The sequence below is a fragment of the Eschrichtius robustus genome, chromosome 18 (assembly GCF_028021215.1).
Source record: "Eschrichtius robustus isolate mEscRob2 chromosome 18, mEscRob2.pri, whole genome shotgun sequence".
NCBI classification, from domain to species: Eukaryota; Metazoa; Chordata; class Mammalia; order Artiodactyla; family Eschrichtiidae; genus Eschrichtius; species Eschrichtius robustus.
Genome location: NC_090841.1, coordinates 71,159,060 through 71,179,853, shown reverse-complemented (window position 1 = coordinate 71,179,853; position 20,794 = coordinate 71,159,060). Strand labels below are relative to the sequence as shown.

General features: G+C 41.7%; 1 protein-coding gene across 1 annotated transcript in view; it reads right to left on the bottom strand.

Moving 5' to 3' along the window:
* Positions 1 to 13,364, bottom strand: part of PCCA (propionyl-CoA carboxylase subunit alpha) — a 373,607-nt gene extending 360,243 nt beyond the window's left edge. The window contains exons 1-2 of the mRNA XM_068526624.1: positions 13,232 to 13,364; positions 2,973 to 3,050 (exon numbers count right to left, since the gene is read on the bottom strand). Coding sequence (XP_068382725.1) covers positions 2,973 to 3,050; positions 13,232 to 13,336 — 183 coding nt within the window. The 5' untranslated portion in view covers positions 13,337 to 13,364. The remainder of the gene's footprint in view (positions 1 to 2,972; positions 3,051 to 13,231) is intronic.
* Between the last annotated feature and the right edge of the window lie 7,430 nt (positions 13,365 to 20,794).

The window sequence follows — 20,794 nt, the reverse complement described above, 5'->3', positions numbered from 1 at the left end:
TATTCTTCCAGGTAGGCTATGCATATAAAAGAATACATATACAAATAATTTTTTTAATTAGCCTTTGTTTTTTTTTTTTTTGGCTGCGCCATGCTTCATGCGGGATCTTACTTCCCCGAACCAGGGATCAAACCCGCGCCTCCTGCAGTGGAAGCATGGAATCTTAACCACTGGACTGCCAGGGAAGTCCCCATACAAATAAAGTTAAACCAACTTTTTTGGGGGGAGAGCCGCACCATGTGGCTTGTGGGATCTTAGTTCCCAGACCAGGGATTGAACCTGGGCTGCTGGCAATAAGAGCACAGAGTCTTAACCACTGGACCGCCAGGGAATTCCCTAAACCAATCTCTCCCTCTACATCAACAATTACAGGTAAACATCAAGTGCATTCGATAACTTCAGGGTACAATATGGCACAATCACAACAAAATGTGTTAAGCACTACAACACAGCTGTGTTAAGTGCAGCAAAGGGAGAGAGTGAACAGCATGCATTAAGGCAGTGACATTGAAAGCAGACAGTAGCACTGAAAAACTACAAGTAATTTTTAAGACAGCTCAAGCACAAAACAAGTATGGGGGCACTGTGGCAAATAAAGCTGGGGTAAAAAGGCCGGATTAAGGAAGGACCTTCTTTCATTTCATTTCATCTCGTTCATGTCATTTAAAGACCTGGGACTTTATCCTGTATCTGGAGAGCCGTATATAAGACACTCCGAAGATACTCTAAGGGGAAAAACAAAAACAACTTTAAGCCAGGAACCTGAATCCTTGAAGCCAGGGGGCTTTCAGGTACCATGAGAGATAAAGAACTTTTGCAGCAGCTGTTTGTTTTTTAAATTTTTTATTTTTATACAATTTTTAAAGGTTACTTTCCATTTACAGTTGTTACAAAATATTGGCTATATTCCCTGTGTTGTACGATACATCCTTGAGCCTGGTTGGGTACTGAGATAAACTACTGGGTACTGAGGTACCCAATGGTCTGTACCTCCCACTGCTGCACCCCTATGTTGCCCCACACACAGGTACCACTACTTTGTTCTCTGTATCTGTGAGTCTGCTTCTTTTACGTTATATTCACTAGTTTGTTGTATCTTTTAGATTCCACATATAAGTGATATCATATAGTATTTGTCTTTCTCTGTCTGACTTATTTCACTCAGCAAAATGCCCTCCAAGTCCATCCATGTTGCTGCAAATGGTCAATTTTCATTCCTTTTTATGGCTGAGTAGTATTCCATTGTGTACATATGCCATATCTTCTTTATCCATTCATCTGGTGATGGACACTTAGGTTGTTTCCATGTCTTGACAACTGTAAATAATGCTGCTATGAACACTGGGGTGTGTAGCAACTGTTTTATACCTTTGTTATTGCTGTCATGGGGTAAAAAACACACTGGAAGTTTCATGAGAATTTTTTTAAGTTATTTTCTTTTAATCCGTTCTCTCTCTACCCCTCCTTCCTTTTTTCCCTTCCCTATGTTTAGATCATAGCTGGCATCTAAAACCACCAAGGACACCTCTCTCCATTCAGGGACCAAGAGAAGGGCTGAGCTGGCCTGTTCCACCGGGTACTTGGAGGAATGACGGCAGAACTCTAGACCCCGAGTCACTCACCAAGCACTTCCGAGAAGGAGTACAGCACAGTGGGTAAACCCACCAGCTCAGGAGAAAGACAGACTTGCGTTTACACCCAGCTTACACTTACTATTGTGGGTTTTGAGCTTCAGTTTCCAAATGTACAAAACTGAATGAACAAAACAGTTAAGGATAATATTAAGCAGCTGACAGTTGGGGCACATGCTTTCTATATGCCAGGTACTGTGGCAAATCCCTTCTGCGTACTACCTCATTAATCCTCGTTAAGAGTCCTATGAGGTCAGTTTTGATACAATCCCAATTTTAAAATGAGAAAATTGAGGCTTGATGAGGCATAATCACTTGCCTAAGTCACCGGCAAAGTAAACTAGCAGTAAAGCCAGAGTTCACACCTGGGTATTTTTGTCAAAACACACCATGATGCGACATAATCAGAGTATAATGGTGCAAGTTTTAAACACTGTATTATCAATGCCAGGACTTCCCTGGGATCCAGTGGTTAAGACTCCGTGCTTCCAATGCAGGGGGCATGGGTTCAATCCCTGGTCGGGGAACTAAGATCCCTCATGCCTTGTGGCACGGCCAAAACATAAAAAATAATAAAATAAAATAAAATACATTAAAGTTAATTTCACCTGTTTCTTTTTAATGTGGCTATTAGAAAATATAAAATTACATATGCCCTACAATTGTGTCCACATTATATTTCTTTTGAACTGCAGTGATATACACCCTTTTTCCCCCGAGGCTCCAGATTCTTTTGATTAGTTTTGCATACGTCAACAGACAATTTAGAACACTATTTCATTCTCAGATAATCATTCATATTAGTTCTACTTTTAATGACATTCAACTTGAACCATCTCTGCTTAACCACATGTCTCACCTCCAATCACCACTTCTAGTTCCTTTATCTCTCCTCTTACAAGCCTCAAACATGATCATATATCAAGATTTTAACTGGAATTTCCCTGTCCCAAAATTTACAATACCCATAATTGCCTTCACTCAAAATGAATCTTACAAATATTAAGTAAATGAAAAAAAAACCCCAATAGTTTAATCGAAATCTCTCAACTGCCTAGTCTAAGAAAGAATGTTGTATTAGTGATCCTGCTGAAAACAAGGGAAACACATTGTAAATTTATTCGATTTGTGGTATAGGTAAAAATACAAAATTTAAAGACTCAAGTTGTGGCTCACAGTGAAAAAAGGAACAAAGATTGAGCACTTATAAAACCTATGATGTAGAGCAATAAATAATTACACAGCATCAATAAAATGTAATCTGCCCAGTGAACATAACGTGGAGACAACAAAGTAAAACCATTATAACTTAGCTGTTAAAAGTATTTTTTAAATACTTACTTTTTCATTAGAATCATATCCCGCTGAACAGAGACTACGAGACACCACTAAATGCCGTCTTGAATAATGTGGAACATGCTACCAAAAGAAAAAAGAGAAAGTGAAATAAACTACAGATACTTGAATGAACTTTATTTTTCAAGTTCATTCATTTTCAAGTAAATATTTTTCAGGGTAATTCTTCCAGTATGCTTCTAGCTACAGTGTTTCATCAATCAATATATGTAGTTCTAAGCAACATACCATAACTATAGAAGGTAAATCATAACTAGACACATCCCCTTGGCACACATGAGGAAACCAAAGGCATCAAAACAATCTCCAGAAAAGTATAATAAGAGTCAATGGGTCAAGTAAAATTAGAAGAAAGGTCTTTCTGATCATGCAGACTGATATGGCAGGATCAGAATGTCACATACCACGCAGAACTTAATACAACATAAAACAAGCGACTTGGCCTTCAAAGAGCTTCAATTTTAACAGTGGCCAGAAAATAACAAAATATTATTTTTTATTTGCTAATGTCTTAAACATGATTTCTTATTTTACTTATTCTGGTATAAACGTGGTTTGGCAGATAAAAATGAAAAGGTAATACTAATAATCAAGTTCACTTCTAATTCATTACCATAAATGTTTGTGGAAAAAGTTTATCTTAAGCCTTTAAAACATTAAGAATAATCACTAATAAAGGTTATAGCCAAAGTTTAAGAAAATAATTTAGCCAGTAGTCACTGATGAAGGTAGACCAAGAAAAAAAAGGCGGGGGGGTGGGACTCCCCTGGTGGTCCAGTGGTTAAGAATCCACCTGCCAATGCAGGGGACACAGGTTCGATCCCTGGTCCAGGAAGATCCCACGTGCTGAGAGGCAACTAAGCCCGTGCGCCACAACTACTGAGCCTGTGCTCTAGAGCCTGTGAGCCACAACTACTGAAGCCCGCGTGCTCTGGGGACCTCGTGCCGCAACTACTGAGCCCATGTGCTGCAACTTCTGAAGCCCGCACACCTAGAGCCCATGCTCTGCACAAAGAGAAGCCACCGCAATGAGAAGCCCGCGCATCTCAAGGAAGAGTAGCCCCTGCTCGTTGCAACTAAAGACCCCGCGAGCAGCAACCAACATCCAACGCAGCCAAAAAAAAGGGGGGTGGGATGGGGGCAAAAGGCAACAGGTACTACGTCGGAGAATTTTCTAAGAGCATAACTCAAATAGGAAGCAAAAAATTTTTATAGCAACGTTTTAAAATGAAAAAGATGTATACAGTTATTTTTTTAGAAGTATCAAGCCCCAAATTACAAAATGTAATCTTTATGCAAAAGTGAAGGTAACAGATACGAAACATACACCTTACAAAACAAAACCTGCATTACCAAGTAAAAAGGACTGGTGATGAACAATGAACTGAGAATGGGAAGAAAACTGACTTTATTATTGTGTCTCTTTCACAGACCAAAACTCACTCTCATAGTCATGCAAGCATCCCTGTGAGTTAAAGAGTATTAGTCCCAATTTTAAAAATGAGAAAACTGAGTCTCAAGAATTTTAATTTTTCAAGTCACAAGGGCTAGGCTGTAAGGGTAACAAGATTTAAGCACAGATCTATTAAAAGCATTCTGAAGTTTTTTATTTTGAGATAATACAAGTGGTGGCACTTCCCACATTAACACTAACATCTGTGCAAAGATATGATTTAGGGTAAAACACAATCTACCAAGGGGGTCTCACCACTCCTATGTGTTCAAATAAAAATTCAGTCTTCCACTGCCCTCAGCAGAATAGCTATAATCTGCCAACTTTACTCTCATATCAAACTTAATAGGATAAAGATAATACCCCCTCCCCTAAAAATCATATCTTGTGTTTACAGCCTCAGCCAATGCAGAAAGCAAACTCTAAATATAAAGAAAAGCAAAACCTACCTGGGAATTTCTCACATTTATTCTGCTGCAAGGTAGCGCGAGGATATTTACACAAGAAAGTAAATAGCATACCGGCTTCCTATCAATTTTATAAAATGAAACAAAACAGTTTACAGTTTTACAAATTTTTCCTAATATCATAAGGCACATAATGGTCTGTTGTAGGAACATGTCAACATATCCTTTTACAAAAGGCAAAATCATACATGTGTCTTTAGTCACTAACAAATAAAGGGCGTAACTGATTCCTGATGGCAAAAAACAAATGTGAGTCTTCCAGAGACAAAACACAATCTGGGGTAGACATTTTAGGTATTCTAATTAGCTTTGGAGAGAGAGAATAAACAGTGATGTTTATGTCTGGGGAAGGGAACATTTCCCAGAATACCGCCTGGGAAAGAGCTCTGGGAGAAGAAATCAAGGAACCTGCGTTCTAACCCTAGCTCAGCTGACACTATTTCTAGGACACGGGCAAACCACTTTAACTCCTCTGCCCTCTACTGAGAAATGAAAGCTCAGATGAGTTTTCTGTAAGGTCCCTACTAACCTACACCACTATTATTCAAAAAACAAGAGCTTAGTACAGGGATTCTAACGTGTGCAAGCATCGGACAATTATGAAGGATACGCAGTTAATCCAAACTGAACATGTGGGCCAAGAAGATGGTGACACGGATCTCACTGCTGAACTGCTCCGAGAGCAACAAACGCTGAGCTATTTGGTGGAAATAGAGCTAATTTCAGAGATTTAAATAAATATGAATTAAGCATTAAGTTTCTAGAATACCTTTGGGAATAAAAACCTCAGGACTCTATCTCATCAGATGGTCTCATGAAAAATGGACTAAGCTAAACTTGGTCCCAACGGAACAGTTTCTAACCTAGAACAATTCAAGCTCTGAGAAACGTTTGGGTCAGCTGACTCAATGTAATACACATTTACTTTCAGGAAACTACCAATAACATAACACTCAAAAATGTCTATACCACACAGTTCTTAAAACTAAATCAACTCTTACAAATTACACCTGACCAAAATGTAGGAGAAGAACTAGCACTACACCTAACTGATCAAATTGGAGTTTTTTAAATCTTTTAATTACTATTTTTAAATAGTTGGTTCTGAAGATCTAACAGATTATATTTTACCACCATTATCAAAAAAGGAAAGCATACAGCTTGTACACATATGAATTTGTGATAATGTGGCCCCAAAATTAAAAAACCATAGATGCCCCTAGTTAGCCAAGGAACTAGAAGTAGAAATGGTACAAGCAATCAGAACAAACTACTGAGGAAAAACAAGAGTTTGGGCCATTCCCACAGCAAGCCCAAACTGGTTTGCAGTCAGCCCCACAATGGCTCTCTTGTGTTCCTGTTTACTTCTGGCAGACCTTCACAGAAGTTCAAAGTTATAAAGAACACAAGTCAAAAATCAGATAATTTTGTAGAGCTACAACATAATTTTTTTTTTTTTTAATACAAGGGACAAGTTAGTAGAACTCTGCTAATCTGGACCTCTACATAGCATTTTTGATGTTCATTATTTTTCTTAAGCATATAAAAAACTGGCTACAAGCCCAGTCCAAAATTCTTTTAAGATACTTCTTAGAGCAAGCGTTCAAAGGAGAAACTTTAATCAACTCTATTTATAAGGACTATTTAGCCTATGACAGCCAAAAGGAGAAAGGTCAGTGTATGCAAAATGACTTCCCAATAATGTACTGCATTGGTTCTCTTCTGCAAGAATAAAGATTTCCTATATTTTCCACACTTAGAAAAGAAATGCCAGCTAACAACGTGGCACGTGGGAAGTAGCACGACCTTCAGAGCCACAAGACCTGGGTCAACTCTTAGCTCCACTGCTTCATAGGTATGAAACATTGAGCAAATAATTTCTACGGACTCCAGCTCCCATCTATAAAATGTAGAAGATGACATCTCCCTTGCTTTCCTCCAGGGCTGCTACAAAAAAAAAAAAAAAAAAATCAAGCCTTTATAAATGGTAAAGCACCAAGAAAATGGAAGATATTACACAAAAACTAAATCCAATTATGCAGCTGTAGCTTTCTTTCTTAAAATTATACCAGGCCAGGGATTCCCTGGTGGCGCAGCGGTTAAGAATCCGCCTGCCAATGCAGGGGACACGAGTTCGAGCCCTGGTCCGGGAGGATCCCACATGCCGCGGAGCAACTAAGCCCGTGCGCCACAACTACTGAGCCTGCGCTCTAGAGCCTGCGAGCCACAACTACTGAAGCCCGCGTGCTAGAGCCCGTGCAGAAGCCACTGCAGTGTGAAGCCCGCACACTGCAACGAAGAGTAGCCCCCGCTCGCTGCAACCAGAGAAAGCCTGCGGGCAGCAATGAAGACCCGCTGCAACTAGAGAAAGCCTGCAGAAAGCAATGAAGACCCAATGCACCCACAAAAAACCAAACAAATAAATAAATGAATGAATAAATGAATAAATAAATACAACCAGGCCATTTGGGATTTCCCATAAAAGTAATAATATGGTAATTAAGAGCTGTGATCTAGACTCAGATTCAGACCCTGGTTCAAATGCTGGCTCTGACATTTCTGAAACATAATTTTCCTCACATATAAACTGGGCATAAAAACTACTTATCTAGGACATAAGGCTGCCATGAGGATTAAATGAGAATGTGTAAAATGCCTAGCACAGTTTTGCATATGTTAAAGTATGCATACAGTAACTGTTAACCCAAAAAAGGGGTACAGCTTTTACACAAACTGTTCACATGCCTTCCGGCCACTGCCAACAAGGACTGCCCTTTTCTAACTAGGAGACCACCTACTTTCACATTCTGGATGTGGCCTCAGGTGGCAGTCCAAACTGGTAAATCCACTAGACTCATGTTTAAAGAAGAACTTAAACACTAATCCTGCCAAACCAAAAGTATTCCTGTTAACATAACCACAGCGGCATTCAAGTGTATAATACTAAAACAATTCTGTTGACAGGTTAATTCATTATCAGGATGCATGCTATTGGGGTTGGCCAAAAAGTTCATTCGGGTTTTACTGTGTTACGGAAAACCCCGAACAAACTTTTTGGCCAACCAATACTTCAAAGAAACCATCCTCAAAATTGTGGATTAATGGAACCATAAGATGCTCTTACCAAGTAAAAGTAAATATTTGATAGTGCTTCATCTTCAAAACTTCCAGGCGAAGGTCCTCTCTTCCACATTTCATGACATAGAGCTGGGACGCACCAGCCAAACGTTTCTTTCAGCATTTTAACAGAACCACAGTGACCAGAAAAAACGCCCTTTAAAAACACTGCCGGAAGTCAGGCTTTTTCACTTAAGTGCAGCTTTTCCTTCACAGACACTGACTAGTTAGCCTTCAGGACCTCACTAGCCATCCCAATCGTCAACTGTCTGCCAAGACCTTCTGTTACAAGCTAGGCTGAATACCTAATATTTAAGAGAGATGATCAAATCTCAAGATTCATGTCAATTACTTCTCAATAAAACTGGGGGAATAAAACTCAAGATTCTCCAGCTCTGCCTCCATAGTAAAAGCTGGAACACCAGAGAACTATATACGTCAACTTTAAAACTTCCTCATTCCACTACAGCTCCCCAACCAGGCCATTCCTCCCACCCCACCTGTAGCAGATGTTGTTGGTGTCATCCAGAACCTGTTCACCAGGCGGTGAAGGCCCCCAGTTGGCGTACTCTGGGTGTACTCTGTACATGTATCCTACTCATGGCTCACACCTGCTCCCTAGTTTGCCCCATTTGCCTCAACTAGACAGGAGTTCTCCATCAAGCCTGGGAGCTACATCCCTCCCAGCCCACAGCCAATGACTGACTCACACAGGGTTCAAAAGGCTGCCCCCGCCCCTCATCTCAAGGTGGGTCCAATTTAGTATTGCAATCCGTGCTTTAGTGCTGGCTGTCCAATATGGCAGCCACTAGCCACAGGCAGCTTCTGAGCACTTGAAATATGCCAGTCCAAATTCCAATGTGCTCCAAGTGTAACATACACACCAGATTTGAAGACTTAATTCCAAAAACAAACAACAAAAAAAAACCTTGTTAATTTTTTACATTTACATATTGAAATATTTTAAATATACTGGGTTAAATAAAAATACATTAATATTTAACCTTTTAAAAAAATTTTTAATGTGAGTGCTAGAAAATATTAAATTACATTTGCAGCTCACATTTCATTTTTATTGCACAGGGCTGAACTAGAGCAGTGCTTCTCAAACCTGACTGTGCATCAGTATCACCTGGAGAAGGGCTTGTTAAAACAGATGGCTGGGCTCTGACCCCAGATTTTCAAACTTGGCAGGTCTACGGTGGAGCTAGAAGATGTGCATTCCTAACAAGTACCCAGATAATGCTGCTGTCGCGGCTGGCTGGAGTCCCCTGCTTTGAGAACCACTGCTCCAGGGCTCCCCTGTGGGATGAAACTGAATCCAGTTTCCATCTGAAGCCCCTTCATTGCTTAGATTATTTTCCCCTGCTCTAGCCTGGTTTCTTCATTCTTCTCAACTACTACCACCTGCACAAAATCCCTCTTCAGGCTCTGCTTCTAGGAAACCTAACCATCCCACTGGATAGAACTGTTCTTACACACTATAACTTTCACAAAGTGCCAGATTAATAGCAACCAATGAGATGTGAACTATCACTGCATCTTTTGTAGAACAGTAACAAAGAACTTTTTTATTGGATTGTTAGTTGCCCTTATATAATGAATTCTACACAGTCAGTGCTAGGACAAGGTTTGTTTATCCTGATTAACGAACGTTCCTTACTGTAGGGAAGCCTAACCCTCTTTTCCGTAACTGCTATGAAGCTCAGACTAGGTTTTGTCCCCCGAGATGTATAAATCTGACCTTTCTCATTTTTACTAAGTTTGTTAATATGGTATAATAAGAGTGTTGAAGTCAGATCTGAGTTTGAATCCTAGATCTATTGCTTAATTGTTGTGTAACCTTGGGCAAGTTACTTAACCTCAGCTGTAAAAATGAGAATCATCTGTAGGTTGTTTGATAATTAAACGCTAACACAGCTTTCCTCCCCCTCTTTTGCCATTTTCAGCAACCCCAGAATCATCTACCAACCTGAAAGCGTGGTTTCTAACTCCTGCTCCTTTCCCATATCCATTACATGATCCCACAAACAACAAATAAAATCACCACCCCTCTGTATTTCATAAATTCAATCAATTTATTTTAATGTAACTACTGTCTTGATCTTCCCTCCTAAGCTTCAGCCTTCCGCATCTCTAAAACACTACCACATCCAGGGGCTTAAGTCAAGGACTTAAGAATCATTCTTTTTTTTTTTTTCAATTGAGATATAATTCACATACCAAAAATTCATTCTTTTAAAGTGTACAACTCAGTGGTTTTCAGTATATTCACAAGGTTGCGGAACTGTCACCACTATCTGACTCCAGGACAGTTTTTCTTCACCCCAAAAAGATACCCCTCAGTTGTTAGCGTCTCCTCCCTCATCCCTCTCCCTAGACCCTGGCAACCACTAATCTACTTTCTGTCTCTGTGGCTCTGCCTATCCTGGACATTTCACACTAATGGAATCATACAATATGTGGCCCTTCGTGTCTACCTTTCAAAGGTCCTTGATTCCTCTCTTTCCTTTTACCCCCCTTCTAACCCAACATCAAGTACTACTATTGGTTCTAGCTCCAAAATATATCCCAAGTCTTACCAGTTCTCACCAACTCCAGTGCTACCACCCTAGCACAAGTTACCATGATGTTACCAGCTTGAACTTCTACAACAGTCTCCTGACTGGTCTCCCAGCTCCTACTCTTCTTCCCCTTCCCAGCCCCAACTAGGATATTCTCCACACAGCAGAGTGGTCTTTCCAAAACATAAATCCAACTTGCTTAAAACCCTCCAATGGACTCCCATTATTGGGATAAATTCTGAATACAAGCCCCTACATGACTGTCCTGTCTACCTTCATTCCCCCCTCATTCACTGTGCTCCAACCAGTGGCCATGTCGACCCCCTTGATCACACCAAACGCAGTCTCACCTCAGAGCTGTTGCCTTGGCCTTCCTTTGGAAGGCTAGTCCCCCAGGTCATCACATTGTGGGCTGGGTCGGTTTTCTGATCAAATACCACATTCTTAGAAATATCTCCTCTCTTTTCCTTAGGTAACAACCCCCCAACACCACTACCACTTTTTATCCCATTATTCTATTTTTTTTTCCTTTCAGCACTTACCACTCTTTGAACTTACATATTTATGTGAATACTGTCAGTCTCCTTTAGTCAAATATAACCACAATGAGGGCAGAAATGTTCACTATTATATCCACAGCACTAAACAGTACCTGGCACATAGTAGGTGTAGTGGGTTGAAATGGTGGACTCCAAGATGATGTGTCCGTGTCCTAGAACCTGTGACTGTAACCCTTTTTCTTTTTCTTTTTTTTTTTTTTTTTGGAAAAAAGGGTCTTTGCAGATATATTTAAGTAAAAGATCTCAGATAGATCATCCTGGATCCTGCCAATCCCTAAATCCACTGACAAGTGTCCTTATAAATGAAAGAAGAGGATGCACAGGGAGAAGGAAAAGAAGGCCAGGCTTCTGAAGAGAGAGGCTGAGAGAGACTGCAGTGATATGGCCACAAGCCAAGGAACAAGTGGAGCCACCAGAGGCAAGGAAGGATTCTTCACTAGAGCCCTCGGAGGGCCCACGGCCCTGCTGACATCCTAATTTCAGACTTCTGGCCTCCACAGAACTGTGCCTCAATTTCTTCATCTGTAAATGGGGATTATATGGCTGTTGTGAGGACTGAATAAATTAATTCAAGTAGAGCACCAGAACAGTATCTAGGACACAAAGCTCAAAATCTAGACTTGGTCAAATCCCTCCATTTTATTTTCTTCTATATAGCACCAGGACCTCTCCCGTAATAGCATTTTACACTTGTCTCCTTAACAGACTAAAATTTCTAAAAGAGAAATTATATTCATTTCACAAAGATGGAACACAGGAAGTAGAGAAAGACTTGCTGAAAAAAAAAAAACAGCTGAAAGGAAGAAGCGGAGGCCCAAAGAGGTGACTTATTTAATATACCAAACTTCATCTGTGTTGACTCCAAAGCCTATGCCTTCCCACCACACCATGCTGCCTCCTACGCATCAATAAATGCATTCAGAGTTTTGCAACTGCAAGTGAAGTGGCCAAAAAAGATTAAAAGATGAAAGAACACTAAAGATTAAGAAACAATAAATTGTGTGCCCACACAAACTTTGGGTTTTTTTGAGAGTGGGCATTCTAAAGTTGCCACTAAGCTAATGTACCTGCAGACTTACTTTCACTTCCATGTTCAGCTCTAGCGCCCACATTTCACACCTGGGCCTAAGCTCCCTCCTCTTTAAGAGTAGGATGGGCCAAATCATCTCTAACGTGTCTTTCAATTCTAAAAGTTCAATGACAATAAATCAAGTTACGGGCCTATTTTTTTTAAAGGAAGATAACAGGTGGTTTTCAGAGAAACTTTTAAATAATCTGTTCAAGTGACTTAAACTCTGTTAATAAAGTAAGCTAGGTAGTCTTCGTTTAGAAATTACAAGAGACTCCATGTTAAAGAGAAAAAGTGTTAAGAGCCACACACAAACACTCCAACGTATAAGTCATGGCTGCCACCATGAAAACCCTAGAACATACAGTGCAGAGATGTGTTTATAACAGCACAAACATCACGCTAACCACTACAGAGAAGAGAAAAACTCACAAGATGCATATACAGTATATAATGTGAATGTAATACAATTAAAATAGGCTCTCAACTCAAGCAAAGGTAGTAGCAATCCTGACATCTTATACTTTAAAAGGTGAGACAAACTCAAAACCCTAACTCTACTTGAGCAGCAATTTAGTGTCCCTTCAAAGCAGGAAGAAGGCAAAAAAAAAAAAGGAAACGATAAGGACCCTTAAAAATACACCTGGAAAGCTCAAGACAAGCCAAAACCTCATGGCCCAAGAGCGGGAGCACGGGAAATGCACGTACATTACAGCCAGCTGGCTGTCAGCCGCTCCCGAGAAAGCAGAAAACTCACGCCTACAGGCTCCTTGGGCCGCTCGGCCCTCCATGATACTCGGAGTAACAGCTGCGGCGAGGGACGCCGGCTCTGCCCCGCTCCAGGGCGAACTCCGGAGGGAGAGAGAGTTAGGGGCGCGGTCCGACGCGGAACCCGGCGCCGGGTGTCGCCCGGGCACATACGGAGCGCTCTCCGCAGCACTGGCCACCGCCTGGCGGTGCGGGGCTGGGAGCCCAGTGAGGCCCAGGCCCACGGGGAGTCCCGGCGCTCCTCACCTTCAGGGTCCATAGCGCCGCGCTCCGCAACAGCGGCTGCGGCCACCGCCGTCCACGCCGTCCTGCTGTGACCAGCGCCGCCTCCCCGACCCAGAGCCCCGCCATTGTGTTGCCCCTGCAGACCAGAGCTCCGCTGACCTCTCACCCCGCGGAAGGGGGCGGAGAAGAGTAGCGCCTAGGCTTCGGCCAATCACGAGCCGGGGATCCGTGGCCCCGCCCCCTACTGCGGGGAAGGGAGGGACCGGGAGCGGGACTTGCCCAACCGCGGGAGCCGGGAGCCTGGCTGCTGGGCAAGCGCGTGCTGGGCCCGGAGGGAGGCTGGCCGAGCGGCCCGCCAGGAGCCAGCTGGCGGCTGCCGGCCCGACACTATCCCGGGAATGAGCGAGGCAGGGAGAACACGCGTGTGTTCTGGCGGCGGTTGATCCGCGCCTGCTTGGGGTAAAGCCCGTATTGCGCCAGCTTCCACTTAGCAACCTACACGCAGTGCGGCCAGCGAACGTCAGTGAGGTACCTCCGCCCCTTGACCACCCCTCAGCCCAGGGCCACCCTACAGTCTCGAGTGTCCTAAGTTCCAGGCAGGTACCCAAATTAAGATCCTGTATGTTTGAAGGCGTAAGTTGCAAAGCGCCAAACCAAGGTAAGGTTTTGGACAAATGTAACATAGAAAACGCTCTAGGTCTAGAAATCAGAGATCCCAGCTCAAGCCCTACCTCTTCTGCATATACTAACATCTGCGTGTCAGAGGAATTAGCCATAACCAAAGTCAGTTTCTGTTGCTTGCAAGTAGGCACCCTTATTAATACAACTACTAAGGGCTAGACCTTGTTAGATGCCGCAAATTTTGTCTCTTTTAATCTTTACAAGAACCCTATTGGCCTACACATTTCCCATTTTGAGAAACTGAATTTATAGAGAGGAAAAGCCACTCAGCTAGTAAGTAGTGAAACTAGGGTTTGAACCCAGGTCTGGCTGTCTTCAGGGACTGGACTTTTGTTTTATGATGGACAGTTTTTAACAGACACAAAAGAGAAAATAGTCTTATGATCACCCAGGCACCCATCACACATCTTCAACAAATCAACATTTTGTCAATCTTGTTTCATCTATTCCCCCTGCTTATTTTTTGCTGGAGTATTCTGAAGCAAATCTCACACATCAGGTCTTCTCACCTATATATACGACAGCATCAGGGGCTCTCTCTTAACTATTTTGCTTCTCGTACAGAGTCACCTTGAGACAGTTAACAAAGCTAGGAATGACACAGAATGTCTTACAACATGGCAAATGCCAAAAGAGATACAAACTGTTTAAGGATAGCTGAGAGGTGACACTTAATGGAATTTTAAAATGTAAGCAGGAACTTGCATGACACACAATATAAAAAATTATATCAGTTTCACAGGATTTCTCACTTAGGTATCTAAGGCTGGGCTCATTTCCTACCCAGGAAACCTGCTTTTCTTTTTTCTTTTTTTCTTTTCCTTCCTCCCATTTTTACCCTTTGGAGTGATTCTCCTTAGATCCTACCTGTTTTGTCTTGTAGAAGTTATTTTCTTGAACAGCAGTTGTGGCAGAAACTACTTGTTCCATAATATCTATTCTCCACTCCTTTCTTTAGTAAAAGAGCTCCTGAGCTTTAGCTGAGCACACGGCCACCCAGCTAAAGGCTGCAGTATCCACCCTCCCTAACAACAAGGTGTGGACATGTGACTAAGGTGTGCTTTATGGAATGTAAGAATTGTGCCCTTAAAGAGTAGAGGCATGCCTTCCATTTCCTCTTCCCTCCTTCCTGAAAGAAGACATACTGGTGGGTGCTGGAGCAACCATCTTAACTCGTGAGATAGGAGCCCCATGTTGAAAATAGCAGAGCAATAAGATAGGAGGAGCCAAGGTCCCCTACTCTGTGGAATCATCAGTCTTCTACTGCTTAATGCATGCACTGTTATGTGACAGAGAAATAAACTTTTATCTTGTTTAAATCACTGTTATTTCTGTCTTTACTATAGCAGCCAAAACTGTATCCTAATCAACTCACAAGTGAGGTACTGACAAAATGAAACCTGATATATGTGGTGATAACTTAATGGTGACCACCCCAATATAGCAAACCAGAATCTGAAAGCTGATGACCCCTGTTATGCCATGGTACCTCTTTAGTAAAATGGCTGCTTTCAAAGCCTGGGACAATATTGTTTTTGCTTTCTTTGATATAGCCTCTAATTCTAATACTGTGTTTTCAAGGGAATATAATTGCCAGTTTTGAGCTGAACAGTTCTACCTTCTCCAAGCTATGCCACACATTTTGGGATGTTTATATCATCTCCAAAACCCACTTCCTGTTACCGATGTCTGAAAATAGTTGTTTCATGTATTTTGTCCAATTTTCTATTTATCTATAGTGGGAGGGAACCAGCTACTCCATCTAGAACCAGTGTGGAACCAGTCACTCTGCCTTTGCTAGAAATAATAAATCTTCTCTCAGAATTCTGAAAACATTTTACATAATCTTCTAGCTTCCAGAGTTGCTCTTGAGAAGTCAGATGCCAATCTCCCCTGTGATCCCCCGTATCCTGTTACAAGATACTGCCCTACTGTTGCATGGTGTGAATGGAGCCGAGGGAAGCTGGGGTGTAAATCAGGGACTCATGAGCAGCCACATGAGCAATAAATAGCAAGACTGCACTCCACCTAGAGACCCTGAACTTTGAGCTACATACATATATTTGGCCCTCCCTGAGTTGGGAGCACTTACAGACTAGGTAAACCGGAGTGGAAATTATGTTTCCCCAAACCCTCTGCCCTATATGTTTCCTGGTTAGAGTTAACCAAAAGAGGACCCTGTAAGATATTTAGAAAGCAGGAGTGGGGGCTTCCCTGGTGGCGCAGTGGTTACGAGTCCTCCTGCCATGCGGGGCACGGGTTCGAGCCCTGGTCCAGGAAGATCCCACGTGCCACGGAGCGGCTAAGCCCACACGCCTGGAGCCCGTGCTCCGCACGGGGGGAGCCACTGAAGTGGGAGGCCCACGCGCCGCAGCGAGGAGCGGGCCCCGCTCGCCGCAACTGGAGAGAGCCCGCGCACAGCGACGAAGACCCAACGCAGCCAAAAATAATAAATAAATAAAATAAATTAAAAAAAAAAAAGAAAGCAGGAGTGAAGAGCCAGCCAATACTCCCAGATTATTACCGTAAGGTAAGGAACACAGTTTCCTGGAAGACCGCGTGTCCTCAGCCTCCACTCTGCATCCAGCTTGTTTTTCCCAACTGCTAGCCCTGCTGACCACCAGCAACCCCAGGCCCACCACCAGACACTTGGCTGCAGACCCACAGAGGTGGTAGCTGTCCAGAAGCAATTGCTTCTCATGACCCCTTTCTGAGAGCCTTCCTCACATTCCTACCTGGCAGCCAGACATGTTTAGCTTCTCTGCTATCCCCCTTATCCAGCTTGTCCAACTTGTCTACCAATGCTTCAGGCAGACTCCTGTAATCACTCTTTCTCTGCCAGTAGCCTGTAGCCACTGATGAATGTGAGTATGTACTGCGGGAAGGGAAAATAACCAAAATTTTCAGGGATTACTGGACTCTAGCTCTGAACTGATGCTAATTCCTAGAGAGCCAAAATGCCATTGTATTCCCCCCGTAAAAGCATAGTCTTATGGAGGTGTGCTTCCCTGGCTGAATCCTGACTGTTCCACTAGTGAGAAGAGAAGTCGTGCATAACTGTTTGAGTGGTGAAGGGGTGGACTGTGGCAGAGACTGCTAGTTGTCCCCTAATACCCACCTTCCTCTTGCTTCTTTAGTAAAAGAACTCTCACAATTTAGCTGGGTACATGGCCCTCAGGGAATAACCACATTTGCCAACTTCCATCACAGCAAGAGTGGCTAGGTTACTAAGTTTTGGCCAATGGGATGTAAGCAAAAGTGACATGGGTAACTTTTGGGTTGTGACCCTAAAGGGAAGGGGCATGCCTTCCACTTTCCCTTCTCCTCTTCCCAGCTTGCCAGAATGTGGGCATAATGTTGGCGGCAAAGTTGTCATCTTAGATGATAAGAAGGAAGTCAGGCGCTGAGGAAGACAAAACAATATCCAAGGAGCTCGAAGGTACTGACACTATGGAGCTGCTATATCAGCCCTGGAAGGTTCTGCTCAGATTTTTATGCAAAAGAGTAAAACACTGTATCTTATTTAAGTTACTGTGTTTTGTTTTGTTTTTGTTTTGTTTTGCCTTTGTTACAGTAGCCGAATGTGTACCCTAACTAATAGAACACAACTCTATGCCTTTGCCCTCTCCACTTAAAGTTACAGATTGTACTCAATAACAACAACAACAGCAAAAACCACTCAAAATATAAGCAGAAGACGTAAATAGACATTTCTCCAGAGAAGACATACAGATGGCCAATAGGCACATGAAAAGACACTCATCATTGATACTTATCAGAGAAATAAATGCAAATAAAACTATAATGAGTTATCACATCATACCAGTAAGAATGGCTATCGTCAAAAAGTTTACAAATAATAAATGCTGAAGAGGGTATGGAGAAAAGGGGACCCTCCTACAGTGTTGGTGGGAATGTAAATTGGTGCAGCCACTATGGAAAACAGTATGGAGGTTCCTTAAAAAACTAAAAATAGAGCTACTATGTGATCCAGCAATCCCACTTTGGGGTATATATTCAAAGGAAATGAAAACAGAAAATTGAAGAGATATCTGTATTCCCATGTTGAAACATTATTCACAACAGCCAAGATATAGAAACAACCTAAATGTCCATCAACAAATGACTGAATAAAGATATGGTATATAAAGTGAAATAACCCACACGGAGAAGGACAAATACCACATGATGTCACTTATATGTGGAATCTAAAAAATAAGAAAAAATGTCAAACTCATAGACACAGAGTAGGAAAGTGCTTTCCAGGGGCTGGGGCAGGGGAGGAAGTAGGGAGAGACTGGAAACAGGGTGCAAACTTTCAGCAATAAGATGAATAAGTTCTGAGGATCTAATGTAAAACATGGTGGCTATAGTTGATAACACCATATTATATAAGTGAAATTTGCTAAGAGAGTAGAACTTAATTGTTCTCACCTTAAAAAAAAAGTTATATATATGAGGTGATGGATGTGTTAATTACCTAGATGGGTGGAAATCCTTTCACAATGTACACATATATCAAATCACCACAATGTAGACTTTAAATATCTTACAATTTTGTAAGTCAATTATACCTCAATAAAGCTGAAATTTATAAATAGATAAATAAATAAAAATTTTTAAAATACTCCTCGAAACTGTCAAGGTCATGAAAAACAAGGAAAGACAGAAACTATCACAGACCAGAGATGGCTAAGGACATATGATGACTAAGTGCAGTGCAATATCCTGGACTGGATACAAAAACTAAAAACTGTAAAAACTACTGAAATTCAAATAGCGTCTAGAGTTTAGTTAATAATAATGTACCAATGTTGTTTCCTTAGTTTTAACAAACGTACCATGGTAACGTAAGACATTAACATTAGGGGAAATTATGTGAGGAGTGCATGGGAACTCTCTGTATTTTGTCTTTACAACTTTCCTATAAATCTAAAATTATTCAAAAATAAAAAATTTATCACCATAAAAAAAGGATAATTTAAAGGTAGATAAATGGGGAGAAAATATCTGTAAACAAAGCAACCGACAAGGGATTAATCTCCAAAATATACAAACAGCTCATGCAGCTCAATATCAAAAAGACAAACAACCCAATCAAAAATTGGACAGAAGACCTAAACAGACACTTCTCCAAAGAAGACATACAGATGGCCAAAGAGCACATGAAAAGATGCTCGACATCACTAATTATTAGAGAAATGCAAATCAAAACTACAGTGAGGGCTTCCCTGGAGGCGCAGTGGTTAAGAATCCACCTGCCAATGCAGGGGACACGGGTTCGATCCCTGGTCCAGGAAGATCCCACATGCCACGGAGCAACTAAGTCAGTGCACCACAACTACTGAGCCTGCACTCTAGAGCCCACGAGCCACAACTACTGAGCATGCATGCCACAACTACTGAAGCCTGAGCGCCTAGAGCCCGTGCTCCACAAGAGAAGCCACCACAGTGAGAAGCCCACTCATCTCAATGAAGGGTAGCCCCCGCTCACCACAGCTAGAGAAAGCCCACATGCAGCAACGAAGACCCAATGCAGCTGAAAATAAAATAAATAAATAAGTTTACATATAAAAAAAAAAAACTACAATGAGGTATATCACCTCACACCAGTCAGAATGGCCATTATCAAAAAGTCTACAAATGGGCTTCCCTGGCGGCACAGTGGTTGAGAATCTGCCTGCCAATGCAGGGGACACGGGTTCGTGCCCTGATCTGGGAAGATCCCACATGCCGCGGAGCAACTGGGCCCTTGAGCCGCAATTACTGAGCCTGCGCGTCTGGAGCCTGTGCTCCGCAACAAGAGAGGCCGCGATAGTGAGAGGCCCGCGCACCGCGATGAAGAGTGGCCCCCGCTCGCCGCAACTGGAGAAAGCCCTCGCACAGAAACGAAGACCCAACACAGCCATAAATAAATAAATAAATTTATTAAAAAAAAAAAAAAAAAAAAAAGTCTACAAACAATAAATGCTGGAGAGGGTGTGGAGAAAAGGGAACCCTCCTGCACTGTTGGTGGGAATGTAAATTGATACAGCCACTATGGAGAACAGTATGGAGGTTCCTTAAAAAAACTAAAAACAGAACTACCATATGACCCAGCAATCCCACTCCTAGGCATATACCCACAGAAAACCATACTTCAAAAAGATACATGCACCCCAATGTTCATTGCAGCATTATTTATAATAGCCAGGACATGGAAGCAATCTAAATGTCCATCAACAGAGGAATGGATAAAGAAGATGTGATACATATATACAATGGAGTATTACTCAGCCATAAAAAAGAACAAAATAATGCCATTTGCAGCAACATGGATGGACCTAGAGATTGTCATACTGAGTGAAGTAAGTCAGACAAAGAAAGATAAATAACATATGATATCACTTATATATGGAATCTAAAAAAAAAGGTACAAATGAACTAATTTACAAAACAGAAGTAGAATCACGGATGTAGAAAACAAACTTATGGTTACCAGGGGATAAGGGGGGGAGGAATAAATTGGAAGATTGGGACTGACACATACACACTACTATATATAAAATAGAAAACTAATAAGAACCTGCTGTATAGCACAGGGAACTCTACTCAATATTCTGTAATGGCCTATATGGAAAAAGAGTCTAAAAAAATAGAGTGGGTGTATGTATATGTGTAACTGTTTCACTTTGCTGTACACCTGAAACTAACATAACATTGTAAATCAACTATACTCCAATAAAAATTATTTTAAAAAAATACGTATAAAGGGCATTACCGGGGACAATTAACTAAATTTACATGTGACTGGATTAGATAATTGGGTTTTTCTATGCTAAATTTCCTGCTTTTGATCCTTGTACTGGGGTAATGTAAGAGAATGTCCTTGTTCCTAAAAATATATACTTTGAAGTATTAAGA